This window comes from Oryzias latipes, chromosome 6 (genome assembly GCF_002234675.1).
Source record: "Oryzias latipes chromosome 6, ASM223467v1".
Classification (NCBI taxonomy): domain Eukaryota; kingdom Metazoa; phylum Chordata; class Actinopteri; order Beloniformes; family Adrianichthyidae; genus Oryzias; species Oryzias latipes.
The window spans coordinates 6,320,591-6,336,468 of NC_019864.2; the positions used below are offsets into that span (position 1 = coordinate 6,320,591).

A 15,878-nucleotide genomic window follows, 5' to 3' on the forward strand; every position below is an offset into this window, starting at 1 on the left:
TTGCTGACAACTGTATCATGTCCTTGCAGAGCAGCTGCTCTCTTCAGACTAACCCAAACCAGAATTAGAAATGTGTTAGCAGAGGAGGAGAGCCATCTGGTGAACAAACACAGAACATAACATTATTCTCTCATCAGCATGTTTTTGTCATCTGCATAATTCCACCTACATTCCCTGTAATCTTTGTAACTGTTTGTCATCTTTGATGTGCACAATGATCACAACGGCCTGATGGGACTTTTAACCTATGGAGCTAAAAACAAAGGTGAGAATTGTTAACGAGGAGCAGTTACAACAGTAGCATTTGCAGTTTAATTAAAGCTGTTTGAAAGTGAAAACAACCCTCGTAAATCTATAGATTCAAACGTTTTTCGTTTTTTTCTACACAGATGGGAGGTAGATGTGTCCCTCTCCTGATCAGAAACTACAGCTAGAAGGAAACTTAGGTGAGTCCTCATGAAAATGAACTCTGAAAAAATGAGGATTTTTGAGAATTTACAACAAAACGTTTACTACTTTACTTCCACGGAGAAGTAAGGCTTTGCATAACAAATAATTTCCAGAATCCATTCGATTCAATTCACGACTCTTTTGATCCTCTTGATTTTAATCAATTTACACATGTAGACATATTTGTAGAGAAATACATTCATAATCTCTGTATGTTTTGAAGATATTAATCTGATACAGTTCACATACTGTAAAATGTATTAGTGAAATAAAAAAACAATGAGATTGTTAATACAGTGTTACATGATTTCTCAAACAGAGAACAATTTTTTTTTATTAACAGTGTAAAGGCTCTAAAATGGCTTATTTTACAGATATAAATGTTCTTCCTCTAGATGGAGCGCAGGCTTTTGCATTACACTATTCCAGAAGATTTGAGCAGTGCTTTAGAACACAAATGGTATTTTTAAAAGTATTTCCTTATAAGAGTTTGGAAATTTCCTGCCTGTGAGTAAATAAAGCTGTTCATTCAGTCAGCAATGTATCGCTATGTCCGAATTCCCACCCGAACCCTGTACACAACATATGTTTAGGTCAAGATGAATAAAGTTGAGCCTAAATTACAAAATGAGTTGATTCAAATATCCACCTTGTGTGTCAGCAGATTAATAAGCCCCATTGTAACAGTAAAATATGTCCAACACAAGAGGCTTTCAGCTCTCATCTGTCTGCTCAGCTGTTGGATAGGATAAGGTAAAAGAGAATAGAAAAAAAACAAAAAAGAATTTGGCTGCATTTCCTTGAGTGACCACAAGATGCTGCTCCAATCAAATGTTTTTATTGTTAAATGGCAGCATCCTCTGTGAGAGGATAAAATGTTTGGTGAGGTGTAAATGTTTGAGGGTCAACCATTTTGCCTGATATTCTTTGAACTATTTTAATATCATTAAATGCAGTTAAACTATTTCAAAATTTTTTTTTGGCAATGGCATACTTTCTCATAGATAACAAATGCATATAAATACGTCTTTATCAGAATTACTGTCAATTTGTCCATTTTTTTCACCCCGTTCTATTCTCGGTTAGCTTGTCGTAGGTAGCATGTCTTGTCTGCCTCTTGATATTGAACTCCTTGAAAACATTTTCAGTTTCTTAGGCAAACACAATTGCTTCATATTTCTCTGAAAAAATAGGTCTGTTGGAAGCGGTAAGTAAGTAAGTAAGTAAGTAAGTAAATTTTATTTGTATAGCACCTTTCGCAGACAAAGGTCACAAGGTGCTTCACAGGTTAAAATATGTATACATACACATATAAAAACATAAAAACATAAAATATAAAAAGCATAAACTATGTAAAACAATCATCTCAAGCCCAATAAAAGTAGTTTCAGTTAAAATGCTTTGCAAAAATAAAAAGTTTTTAGTTGACTTTTAAAAGAATTCACAGAGTCCAGGGAACGTAGCGACAATGGAAGTTCATTCCAGAGTTTGGGAGCAACAGCCTGGAAGGATCTGTCTCCTCTAGTTCGGAACCGTGTGCGAGGGACCATCAACAGGTTCTGATCCGCAGACCTCAGTGCACGAGATGGTCTGTAAGGGGCGATCAGATCACAAACATATGGAGGAGCTTGGGAATGAAGGGCCCTAAAAGTCAAAACTAGAATTTTGTATTGGTAGCGGTAAGCAACCGGGAGCCAATGAAGAGCTTTGAGGATCGGGGAGATGTGATCTCTTCTCTTGGTGCGAGTCAAGATCCTCGCAGCAGAGTTCTGGATCAGCTGCAGGCGAGACAGCTCCTTCTTATTCAGACAGGAAAACAGACTGTTACAGTAGTCTAGCCGTGTAGAAACAAAGGCATGAATAAGAAGTTCTAGATCTTCATATGACACCATCTTCCGTAGCTTAGAAATGTTCCTCAACTGGAAGAAACAGTTCCTGATCAACTGCTTGGAGTGCTGCTCCAGCGACATATCTTTGTCAAAAATGACACCCAAATTTCTAAGGCTGGGTTTGACATCCTGGCCAAGAGAACCCAAGTGCTGCTTAATCCCTGGTATAGCATCATCAGGGGCAACAACTAAGGTTTCTGTTTTCTCTGAGTTTAGTTGCAGAGAGTTTTTACAGAGCCATTGTTTTATCTGCATCAAGCAGTTCATCAGAGAATCCAGCTTGTGTGTCTCGGAGGGCTTAAAAGAGCAATATAGCTGGATATCATCAGCAAAGAGATGGTAGGAAACATCACTGAAATCCTGAATGATCTTTCCAAGAGGGATCATGTATAGGAGAAACAGAACAGGGCCTAGAACAGAGCCCTGGGGAACCCCACACAGTAAGTCTACTGACTGAGACATTTTGTGGTTGGCCATGACACTGAAATTCCGACCGGATAAGTAAGAGGAAAACCAGTGGAGAACTGACCCTGACAAACCAATCAGGTCCCTCAATCTGTCCAATAAGATCTGGTGGTCAACCGTGTCAAAGGCTGATGAAAGATCTAGTAAGACAAGGACCGTGTGTCTGCCAGAATCAGCGGTGGGCCTTACTGTCCCTCACTGTCCACTGCTTTGTTACATGAGCGCTATGTGTGGGAGATTTAAGACTGCGATCCGTCCCGCAGCTCTAGAGGTACAAGCAACCGAACTCAGAACCGGGTCTAAAAGTGTGTGTGTGAGCACAGCTCGGATCGTCAGCACACACAGCGCTTTGAGCTTCAAAGCAGAAATGTCGCTCAGTCCTTAGAAAACATTCAAACAATCACACGGATTTGTGTTTCCAGTCGTGTCCCGACTAAATAAAGTCTGATGTTATTCTTACATGTTTACGTGCAGCCAGCAAGCAGCACCACCCAAAGCTAATGTTGTTAGCCCGTGTTAGCATACTGCTAATCCTGGCTTCGTTCAGAAAAAGCACTGACCACACGGATTAAAATTCAAATGATGAGCGAACAGGTGTTTCATAATAACCGTAACATTATTAAAAGCACGTTTAGAAGATCATCTCGTATTTTACCGAGCTGACATGTCAATGTATATAGCCGCTTGGCGCTGTTTAACATTGTTTTGTATTGAATTGTTACATTCAATAAAGTTTGAAGAAAAAAAAAGCCGCTCGCTTTTCAAACCCTACTGCGCATGTGCGAATGATTTATTCCGACGGAAAGTGTGACCTTAGTGAACGTTTTTATATTCTGAAAACATTTTTCTGGGCCAATGTACACGGTTGGATTCTAATCCGACCATTGATCCCATCAAAATATTTTGTACATGTAACCGCGGCTTATGGTGTCGACGCGCAACGTGGCGGGGGCATGGCATCACGATGGTGGTCTCTCCATCGGGATGTCAGTCACCCATCACGATGGACGATGATATCGTCCATCGGCACAACCCTACTTTGGACATGCTTTATCTAGACAGTAGGACTCTGGCTTTGCCTCTACAACCTGCAATGTGCTTCCTTAAACCTTGTGCTATCCTAGGCACTTTAACATTTGGAGCTGGGTCATCTAGACCCCATAGTCAGTGCTCTGAACCTTTTTTCTTCAATGATTTGTGATCTTCACTGGTGTCCACGGATTACATGAAATCTTTCCACCTTTATCCACCTTTGTCATGGTAGGGAGAACACGTCAATGTGAGGGTGGGGTCATCTAAGATAGAACAAGGGTTAAAGGGACAAAAAAAAGTGGAATTCACTTCTTTGAGCCTGAGCTGAAAGAGCAGAAATATGCTATGGGTGCATATAATCCTGTCAAGCATTTTTATAAGATGCCCTATCGGAGTTCTGATCCTGTCATTCTTCCTCATCTGACTCAGACTCTTCTTTCTCTGACATGAGTCACACGCTGAAGATGGACGACACTCTGCAAACAGGCAGTAAATCTAGCTAGCCCCTCCCAAGATGTGGTGACAAAAAAACGAACTTCCAGCTGACGGTGGAGGGATCTGAGAAAACTACTTACCCCATTGGCAGTGTGTCACATCCAATCATCATGCAGACATACTCATAGGATTATCAATGCTTCTACATGGGATTTTCTCTGGATGCAGAGAACATTCCTAAAGGTCAAGTTGTAGCTGAGGCCTCTTTGTAGGACAAACTTGCTTGTTGCTCTGACAGAGCGCCAAACCGCCCCACATGTTGCGCTCCGCCGTGACATTCCTGCCATAACTCCAACTCATCAGCAGCTGCCTTCTTCTTAGTCTGAGTTGTGGCAATCCCCTTTTTTAAGATTCCTTTCAGTTTGTGGTGGAATCAAACGTTAAAAACGGTCTTGGACAATTTTCTTGTAAGCTAAGAAAAAATCTGGTTACAGTTTACTGTTCACTGTTTATGCAGAGTTTTCTTATCAACAATCACAATCTGAAAGACGTGTAGAATTTCCCCTGCGTTAGAAGATTTAGGACTCGAGTCCACGTTTAGAAAAATCTAAACTAAATGAGGACAGTTTCTGTCTTAGTTTGGGTCCTTTGGAAAGGATTCATAGAAGTTGCTCAAAGAATGAATCTGCACTGGAACCTGTGCATAGGCCTTTCTTTTAGTTTTTTCTCTTTTGAACTTTGATAATCTTCTACTGCATACACTGCTCATACTTCTGTTTGAGCTAGTTTTGCTTCAGAAAATGTTCTCTAGGTGAAGAAAATCTGCCAACTTCAAATGAGCAAAGGTGGCATCTCCAGCAGGCCAGCAGGATTTAATGACAATTGATTCGTTTTCCTCATCAGATTGGAACCTTTCTTCCTCCACAAACTGAAATATGAAACCTGTTCAGGCTGGCATCCTTCTCTGTTAAATCCAAAGTGTCTCTTCTCTGATCCGAAGCCAGGATTTGGCTTGTGCAGCATCACTACAGATGTTGCATTCAACAGCAGGGTTGAGGGTTGCTTCTGACTTTCACACAAAACCTCCTGTCAAAGTATAAACACCATGGTCCAATTATCTTAAGTTGGGTTTTTAGTCCTTACATTTATGAACATTTGTTTTTTTGTATGCTTATGGCTGTGCCTTTGACTTCTTTTTCTGCTGTCACTTCTCATGTTGATTTCGTAAAGTGGTACAGCCTTGTGAGGGAGTGAAAACCCAAAGCACTTAACTATAATTGGTTAAAGACAGAGGACACACATTCCAGGACTGCTGCACATACATGGTTGTGAATGCCAGGCCAGTTTGGGCATTAAAATTCCTCTCTGATCATCTTTGGATCTATTGTAAAAGCAGCCCGGTGTCAAGTTGGGGAAGATTGGTTTTGAAGGGACTACATCCTGTCATTACTTTTTCTGACACCTTTCTGCAGTGGTGGAGCTAGAACTGGACTGAGCCAATCCTACCCCCTCACCTTCCAAACAGGAAGTGCCTGATGGCTCCAAGAAACCAAAATCCCACACACATCTATAGAGTAATAACCAGCTGTTACTCAGTCATTCTATTGGTCAGAATAAATATTCTTACTCTGATGCCCTTTTTTAACATGATAATTTTTATTTTTTGTCATTATATCTTTTACTTTATCACAAGTTATTCAAGTTGTAAACTGACTAGTCAGATGCCCCGGTAAAAGCATGTGGTTGCCCACTGGCCCCCACCTCAAACGCTTGACTGACAGAGTTTTTTGAGCTAGTTTTGAACAAGCTTACTCATAAATCACCACAGAAGTTGCCAGAGAGTAGAGGTAAAAATCCAGCCCGACCCGACACAGGCCCGCGGGCATTAAAGCCGAACCCAGCCCGAACCCGACCAATTAACTTGATTTGCAGGCCAGAGCTCGAAGCAAACCCGAAATTTCAATTTATCCCATAGTATTAAAATCATCTACATATTTTTATGATCATGATAAGTGATAAGTCAGCGAGAGAGAAGCCCGGCCCGACCCGATCCGAATTTCAGGCCGGGTCGGTTTCTGACTCGGGCTCGGACTTAAGATCTTACCTCTACCACAGAGGCGTTGATTCAGACAACTCGGACCAATCACTGTAATCTGGCTCCAACATGGCGGCGTCCAGTTCGCAGAAAAATGGCGACTGAATTGTCTTCACTGGATTTCACTGGAGCCGCAGGGAAGGCATTTTCTGTGTGTGATGTCACACTCGCTCAGTCCAGTTCTCACTTCTACAGCCAATAGTAAGACTCCCTGAAGCTGTCTCTAGGACTGTCCTTTTCTCCACACACGCTCAGGACGTTTGTCCCATCAGTGCCTAAAAATGTTTTTTAGATTTTACAGGAAGTCATTAGCAGGACATGGCTAAAACACAACAGTTTGATATGTCTTCAGACTAGAAACCAATTTGGATGTCAGTCAAAATGTTGTCACTTTGAGGGGGGGGCAGAGGCCCTAATGTTGCCATGTCCAGGCATGACCATCAGGGATGTGAACTTAGAGATCAACACACGTTCTGTGTGCCTGATGACAGGAGCCTTCATCACACTTCTTCTGAGAGGGTCAGTACTAAGAATGATCGCACTGACATTACCAGAGCCCACATTTTAACTACTTTCTCCAACAGAAACTAAATCATTGAGAAGCTGATCAGGGATTTTTTGGAGTGGAAAGAGAAATAGTGAATCCTATGGGGAAGTGGGCCATTTTGTTCAGGAAGCCCTGCTCCTAAACAAGAGGAGCTCCAGTTCAGCTAAATTCATTAGCATAGAGTTAAATCTGAGGCAGCAAGGAACCTTATATCCTGCGAGATCTCCCTCCTCACCCATCTGAAGTCATGCACCATTATTTTTATAGCACAAGTGTTAATATGAGACGGTTGCTTGTAGCCGGAGAAAGATCTGGAAGCGTTTCTGCTCCCAGATCCACATTTACAATCAGCAATCCAAAATGAAACATTAACCAGGCCAGCAAGCAGAAGGGGGATATTTATAGATGGAAGAATGCAATTTCATTAGGCACTTACTGTGGAGTAAAAGTTCAAATTAATATTCAGATTTAGGATTTTTCGTTTTTTGATTCCTTCAGTTCTGTGAGTCTTGTTCATCACATCAAGCTCAAGTCAAACCTGAAGCACAACCGCAGATGTCAGGACTTTGGATTGCCTCAATCGTATCCAAAGTTTCCCACAGTCTGATTATTTATTAGCATTCTTTGCAGGAAACAACATGTGTTCTTTCCACCGAACACATATTTTGTGGATGTGAGGAGTTTTGATTCTGAAATAAAATAGTTCCTCTGCAGAATGGGGTCTTTCACAGAAAAAAGTCCCATCTGACACTGTTCTCTCTGTATTCTTGAAATGCGTTGGGAACTCTGTAGATTTTAATGTAAACAGTTTGTCAGGTTATCATAACCCCCCACCTCCTCTCAGACCAAAGGGGTTCAGCAAGCAGAGGTCTCAAATGAAATCATGCTCCTCCTCGATGATGCCTGATTTATGGGATGAAGTTGGGGGATGGGGATATTTAAGGAGCTTGATGGCCTATTGGACTGAGGATCCTGCATTTCCATAAACAGCAGCTCCACATTCACATCCGTAGCCTCATATATATATAAACAGGCAGGCCGGGATTTCTTCCCACTGCCTCTGAGGCCCTCCTCCTCGACTTTTCGTCTCAGTGTAGGTGAGACCAGTTTCCCTTTCCTCCACCTCCTGCTCTCCATGCGTCTGTGCAGCTGTTGGATGGATGCAGAACAGCTTCTGAGTGGAGTCTGGAGCTTTTGAAGAAGAAGAAGACCAGTCAGTGCAGCTCAGACAAGATGATGCTTTGATTTCTCTGAAGATTAGTCATTTATTGAGGTTTGAAAGAATTACCCGTCTGAAAACTGAGGATTTTAGTTTAGATTTAAGTTTATAGGTTGCTTGGCTTTTTTGTTGTTGTCAAAAATGTTAATGTTTTGGATTACTTTTTACAAAGAACTGTACAATATGGTGGTTTGAATGATTGAATCTCTAGATAACTTTTGCATTTTAACGGGAGGGAAAAGTTTATAAAATCATATTTGTTTGGTCTCAAAATTAAATGACCGTTTTCTCAAATTTTCTTTAAAATACAGGTTGTTTAGATGTTGAGAATTCTACCTTGTTGTTTATAAAAGTACTTATCATTGTAGAAACCAGATGACTTGTCAATTGAAAACTAAGTTTCAGCTCTCCTCTGGAGAGTAAAGTCTGTAAAGTCAAAAATAAACCTTTCTCCGTATTCTGCTTTTGCTCCAATGAAAAGAAGGGTTTAATTTAAAGTTTCTAGAAGCCATCTAAACTGTCATTGAAACCTTTATCTAACAAGATTAGAAATGACACGACAGGAAATATGCTGAAGTATGAATATGGGTTTTCTTTTGTTTGATCTCTGGGTTTGTTTTTCTCTGAGAAAAGATGATTAATATTCCCAGAGAGTGAGCTTCAGCTGTTATCTGTCTGATTCTGTCAGTGTCAAATGAATCATTTGATCTTCGATGAATTTTTAGTAAAAATAACTTGAGACGTCTGATTCTGGGATGGGCCTGTTTGTTTTTGGAGAGCGTGAGGTTCATCCTGACTCCAGCTGGCAGCTGACATGCTGCCGCAGCACATTTTGTTGGAATGACTTCTGTCTGTGAAAGGAATTGAAGTGTTAACTCCAGCGGGGTATTTAGTTCTGAACACCTGTAAAGGAGCTTAACTCTGGCATCAACAGTGACATCTGATGCAGACCTCAACTTAGCTCTGTGTCTACTCAGCTGCTTTTCGGTGCTTGACTCACTCAGATGCTATGCAGCCAGATTCCTCATTTCCTCTGTTTCTTGTGTCTTCAAACAGGCTGTGAAGAACAGAAACCGTCAACATGTCTGAGTAAGTGCTGCCTCTTCACAAGTTTTACTCACACATATCAAACTGGTATTGAAGGAAAAGGAAAGGATAAAGGATATTTGGATAAGTCAGATGTACAAAACAGGAGAAAAATAATGGAAGAAACAAACACAGCAGTAGAAAATAAAATTAAGGACGAAAGCAAAAATACAGTGAGAATAAGGCCCGACGTCAGCATGTAGTGAAGGTAAGCAACAGACGAAAGAAAAGTGACAAGAAAACGCATTAGCAGTGAGACAATAGCGAAAGCATTTACTAAAGCTAGAGAGAAAAAGAAAACAAGGAAAAGTGAGGTAGATCCTACAGGAAAACTGAAACTTTAGAAAGCAGGTTATTTGTACACAGACTTCACAGGATTTCAACTTTTTTGTTTAACAAAAAACAAGCACATCATATATCATTACTTATTTTGTGGTGAGCCTTGTGAGACAGTATTCAAACAAACACATGATCCAGTCAGAAAGTCCTCAGGTAGCAAAGCGGTCACCTCTGAACCCAGAAAGTCCATAGTTCCAGCTTACTGGGATCATAGATGTTAGTTCCCGTAAAAACAATTCAAGAATATTCTTTAGGTGACGAAATGCTAAGCAGAACTAATGATCAAATTTGCATCTCCTTCTTATGTCTAGTCATGTAATGTCTGCTCAATGAGACTGACTCTATTAACCCTTGTGCTATCCTAGGCACTTTAACATTGGGAGTTGGGTCATCTAGACCCACTAGACTGACTGAACCTTTTTTCTTCAATGATTTGTGATCTTCACTGCTGTCCATGGATGACATGAAATCTTTCCACCTTTATCCACCTTTGTCATAGAATAAAACGTCAGTGTAAGGGTGGGGTTGTCTGAAATAGCACAAGGGTTAGCAGGTTTTTTTGGTGTTGGTAGCCACTTTCACCAAAGCTTAAAAGGCTCGGCTTTCTCCTTTATCAACAACATAAATCCACGTTTTTCTTATTTTGTCATGTGATTCACTTCAAGCAGATATTATTGCTTTCATATTTTTAAACCCTTGTGCCATCTTAGATGACCCCACCCTTACTTTGCCGTGTTCTCCCTACCATGACAAAGGTGGATAAAGGTGGAAAGATTTCATGTAATCCATGGACACCAGTGAAGATCACAAATCCTTGAAGAAAAAAGGTTCAGAGCTCTGTCTAGTGGGTCTAAATGACCCAACTCCCAATGTTAAAGTGCCTAGGATAGCACAAGGGTTATAAATGTTCTGAATCAGAGATTTTGAAGTGGACCAAAGGGATAAAGATTCAACATGAACTTTACTGTCTGTGCTGTTATGGCCTTAAGTCCATCTTTGTAGAACTGAGACGGATAATGCAGACACTGACAGCGCTCTTTGTTGTTTTCCAGGAAAAAGATGACTTCAAGCCGCAGGCACCACCTGAAGGTACACCTCTGATGTTTGTTTGTCTGTGCATACCTACAGATTCCTGGTGGCTCTAACATATTCCACAACTTTCAGTCATTCATCTATGTTTGTCCCTTTCAGGAAAATTGTTGAATGCAAAATATGTTTACATGATTTTTGTACAATTGAACATTGTCACGATTGGAAAGGAGCAAAAGGGAAAAATACTATTCTTCTAGTTGTCTGCCCTCTTTTGAACATTGCATCATTTCTACATTTCTCACATCATCACCTGTGCTCAGATTTCACCAAATACAGTTCAAATAAATCCATATTTTGGTAAATACATTCCATTCCTTTAAATCAAATCAAATTAATTTATTTTTATAGGACCTTTTAATGTAAAGAAACCAGCTCAAGGTGCTGTACAAACAAACAAGAATGCAAACATAATTAAATAAGCCCCTCATAATAAAATACACAAAAACAAGCACAAGTAAAAGAATAAATGACAATAAAAGAAAATAATTAATACTTTAAATAGCTCTCTTTTGTAATAAAAGTAAGGGCATTATATTACAGTGGTTTCATATGTATTTTAGCACACTTCAATATAGAATGAACTTTACAGTTGATTGAGGATTTCAGTTTCAGGCTTTTAGGTTTCAAGTTTGATGTCTTCTTTTTTAAATAGGACACACAAACACACACACCCACACACACACACACACACACACACACATACATACATTTCTATGTTCTCCTGCCTTGGCTGTCGCCGCCGCTAAATAGGATAGGATACATTTGGGCTTTGCTGAGTTCTTGTAAAATGGCTTGACCATCTCAACAAAGCTTCTAGCAAACCTGGATGGTTATCATCTTTAAAAGAAAAATGGAGGGGGTTTGCCAGCCCCCAGATGACTCTCACTGCTCACCTTTCCTGGTATACAGTCTTCATTCCACTACTGGAGAGGAGAATCTGGCTGATCGTACATTCTCAGATTCAGGAGGAAAAGTGTGGTCTGGCTATGCCACAATGGACCAACGCTAATGCACTGCTGGAATCCTTGAATGACCTTGGGTGTTTGCATGCTTGGGGCTCCTGCATTTAGAGGGCTTTTGGTAGATTTAGTCTGCAGTCCTTTTAGGTCCTTCAAGCTTTGACCTTGAGCTCTTAGAGTTGCAGCTGAGTATGTAGTACCGATACGATGATAATCTTGTAATGAGAACCTCCTGGTTAGACTTGGATGCAAAGCCCCACTGAAAAGAGCCCTCAATGCAGACCCAGACCATGCAAGGGTAATTATATTTCCCTGATTTCCTCTGGATGCTCCCTGAAGACTTGGAAAAGGGGAGTTTCTTTAATGCCCTAGTGACGCTGGCAGGACATGAACCTGATTGCTGCAGGCCTCTCCTTCACTAACTATTGGACTCTTCATTTGTTCTGCAGAGTTTGGTTCTTCAGGTTGCCGCCAATTGGCTTGAACAGGAGAAAAAGGAACTTGTGGCCGCCAAGGAGGCTTACATGTCTGAGAATTGTCCTGCTCCTGACATGAGTGGAGACCAAGCTGCCCTCATGGTGAGAGAAACCACTGAGCGAAATCAGCAGTTAAAACAGTGGATTCTTTTGCACCTGTGCTTCTTCTTTAAGAAAAAATCCAGTAAACATTGTACCTGTGTCTTCACCAAGGAAACCTGCAAAAAGCTGTACGCTCTCATTGACAAGATTGATGAAGACAGGTATGACCTGGAGGCCAAAGTGGGAAAGGCCGATAAAGAGGTAAAACTGCCACAAAAATCATCAATTGAAAAAGGCATGACAGGCATGTTGACTGTTACCATATTTTAAGGACAATTTAAAAAAAAGAAGCTTTTTTTGTGTGTTTCGAGTTCACTTTTATCAGTCATGAAGAATCAGTTGAAGCTTCATGGTCATGTTGATAAAAGAAGATGTGGAGCAGCAAGTATTTGTGCAAAAACTGTCTGACTTGCGCAAAGTGCAAACTTTAATCAAAGCGCACAGAACTCCATATGTCATTTGTAGTCATCCTCATTATATTCTTCAAAGCAAAATATGTATGATGAGTTGAGAAAATACGATATTAAAATAAAACAGCCATGAAAGTTACACACAGAAATAATGAGCTACGGTTTTCAATGAGTCTTAGGCGTCATCTTCATCCAAATGTTCCCCCTGAAATTGAGGCTGAGCCTCCTACTTCTACTCTGTTGACTCTGCGTCAAGTGCTTCATAAAGGATCTGTGAAGAAAATAAATCAAAAAGACATTTTAAAGACGTAACACCCCCCCCCCCCCGAAAAAAGCCTTTTTCACTGTAGATGCCTGACTATCTGATCAAACTAACACAAATATAAACCAGTGCCATTATGTCAAGAATCTGCACTAAATAGTCATTAAGTTTAGTTATTTAAAGAAAGAGTCTGATATTTAAAACTGCAACCTGAGATTACATCGATTGTATTTCTGAGAAAAACACATGAGTAGGAAAATGTATTTAAAGAGTTCCGGAGTCTTTTTAGCTTCCAAAAAAATGGACTACCTGAACTTAATTACCCACACCTGAATCCATCTGCTGTTGATGGAGTATGCATACATTTCTTAACCCCTTAAGCTATCCTATGGGTCCAGATGACCCGATCCTTACATTGACGTTTTCTCCCTACCATGACAAAGGTGGATAAAGGTGGAAAGATTTCATGTAATCCATGGACACCAGTGAAGATCACAAATCATTGAAGAAAAAAGGTTCAGAGCACTGTCTAGTGCACATATGTCAAAGTCAAGGCCCGCGGGCAGAATCCGGCCCGCGAATGAGTTATCTATGGCCCCCGGGATGATATTTGATTAGTATTAGAACCGGCCCGCAGGCTGTAGCCGCCCGCTGGTGTTTTGCACGCACCAATACTACGTTTCCCATAATGCAACGGTAACCCGCGAACTCACTGCAGCGCAGCAAGCGGACCTCGGCCTCATCATTCATCCCCGACACAATGGCCGAGCTGCGCATCCAATCTGCTCAGACGCTCTCTATGTTTGGCAGCACATACCTGTGTGAACGACTGTTCTCTTTGATGAAGCTAAACCAAACATCACACAGGAGCCGTCTTATTGATCAGCACCTTCACTCAATCCTGAGGATTACCTCAGCTCAGAGCCTTACCCCGAACATTGAACTTGTACAAAAGATGAGACATCACCAAGTACAGGCTCATCCTCAGACAAGTGAGCATCACAGAGCATTAACGTATTTTTAGTTTTTAATTCAGTTAAATTTTTACATTTGTTTCTACAAGAAATGGGATTTTTCTTTGAAGGACGTATTGTTTTGTCTGTGTGCCATATATTTTTGCATTTTATTTTATTTCATTTATTTATATTTATTTTTCAGTTACTGGACTCAGGGGAAATTGCAGTTAAGAGCCATGAGAAAGAATACAACTGTTTTGATTTATTCTATATTTTCTCATTTTACTATTTGAAGCAGTAATTGGTGGGATAATAGAGCAGCATAATATTTATAATATTTATACTGCTTGCAGTTTCGTTTATGCATTTATCTTGATATAAGGAACATATTTTGTTTTTGAAGGAAAATTGCTTTTTTGCTGTTTGCCTGTTGAAAATGTTTTCTCTTCAACTTACTGACAGAGCCATAAGAAAACATTACTTTATTCATTTAATATACAGGACATGTGATTTTTCTTTGAAGGCAGTTTGTTCTTGTCTGTGTGCCTGCTGAAAAATGTTCTCCCGATTATTCATTTAATCATTAAATGATACACTATGTTAGGTCTTGGTTCAATAAGCTGTGTGCAACCATTTCAAAATGTTTAATAAACATTGAACCAGTCCGGCCCTCGGCCTCTAGCCAATTTGTTTTTTTGGCCCTCAGTTTGACTTTGACATCCCTGGTCTAGTGGGTCTAGATGACCCAACTCCCAATGTTGAAGTGCCTAGGATAGCACAAGGGTTAAATCGTATTATTTTTGAAGTTCTTTGTTTTATTTTATCATCAGAGTGATAGTCCTTTCTGTAAGGCCTTTTTTTTTACCAGTCAGTAGGTGTGCATTTAAAAGAACTGAACAAGTATTTCCAATTCTAACACCTGAATGGCAGAGACAACTGTTCAGCCGCTGTTATGCTTCTTGGCACTTTGTAATTACAGGTAAAACCCTGATGTAAACACAAGTCTGCAAAATTCTGTCAAACAAAAGGAAACCTTCCCTGAAATGTTCAGCTAAAAAGGGTCGCTAACTTTAAAACAGTATCACAAACTGATTTTAAGGTTTTCTGAAAAGAAGGAATCTTGTTTTGAACACCTTGAATGACCACCAAGAACAGAGATTTCTGTTTTTGTAATAGTTCTGTCTGCCTTTGTGTGTTTTTCATTATGCGGCTCAAAAGCATAAGTCTACAAATGATGCCAAAACAGAAACCTTTTGGTTGACTTTCCTGATTGAAACACTTGGCCACTCCTAGATCCAAGACCTGAAGATCAAGGTTGTTGACCTTCAGGGAGTGAAGAAGCCCGCCCTGAAGAAGGTGCGCATGTCAGCCGACGCCATGCTGAAGGCCCTGCTGGGCTCCAAACACACGGTCAACATGGATCTGAGAGCCAACCTCAAGCAGGTCAAGAAGGAGGTCAAAGAGGAGGTGAGCATTTGCAGAAGCAGGGTGGTTCTCTGGAGAGGGGGCTGCTTTTCACTGACTGTGGGTTGTGTTTGTGTGATGCAGCCCACAGAGGCAGTCGGCGACTGGCGTAAGAACATTGAGGACAAGGCTGACAGGAAGAAGATGTTTGAGACCTCCTAAAGAACTAAACTGAAGCTCTGCAGCCGTGCTGGGCTGCTGCCGCTGCTTGTTTTGTTTTTTTGTTTTTTGAACTTCTGGAATTTGTCATTGAATTGAAATACATTTGTTTCATGAAGTCAGAATTAATGGTGGGAGCAGCTGTAGCTCAGAGGGGCTGAGTTCAATCAGAAGGTTGGTAGTTTGATCCCAAGCCTCCACATGCTGAAGATCCTAAAGGGCATGTTGTCCTTGATGTGGTCTTCTTTTGTAAGTGGGTTGGGATGAAAGTATAAGCAACGTGAATAAATGTGATGGTTCAGATTTCTTCTTTTCCATGTTTTCTAACTGTGTTAGTTACTCTGGTGCAAAGCTCTCTGTCGGCTCACTTTTAAGAACCTCTCATCTTTTTCTCACTCCTGCTGCCATGAGGTGCAGTCTTTGAAAAAAATGAACCATATG

General features: G+C 40.6%; 1 protein-coding gene across 4 annotated transcripts; it reads left to right on the forward strand.

The window, feature by feature from the left end:
- Positions 1 to 7,913: 7,913 nt before the first annotated feature.
- LOC101155923 (troponin I, fast skeletal muscle) lies at positions 7,914 to 15,740 on the forward strand. Of its 4 annotated transcripts, none has more exons than XM_004069368.4 (7): positions 7,914 to 8,010; positions 9,189 to 9,221; positions 10,610 to 10,646; positions 12,058 to 12,186; positions 12,298 to 12,387; positions 15,108 to 15,281; positions 15,363 to 15,740. In XM_004069368.4, the coding sequence occupies exons 2-7, from the start codon at positions 9,214 to 9,216 to the stop codon at positions 15,438 to 15,440; spliced, it is 516 nt and encodes a 171-aa protein (XP_004069416.1). In that variant the 5' UTR covers positions 7,914 to 8,010; positions 9,189 to 9,213; the 3' UTR covers positions 15,441 to 15,740. The 4 variants fall into 4 exon arrangements, with proteins under 4 accessions (XP_004069416.1, XP_011474050.1, XP_020559420.1 ...); XM_011475748.3 differs by having other exon boundaries at positions 7,961 to 8,006; XM_020703761.1 differs by having other exon boundaries at positions 7,966 to 8,126.
- The last annotated feature ends 138 nt before the right edge of the window (positions 15,741 to 15,878 follow it).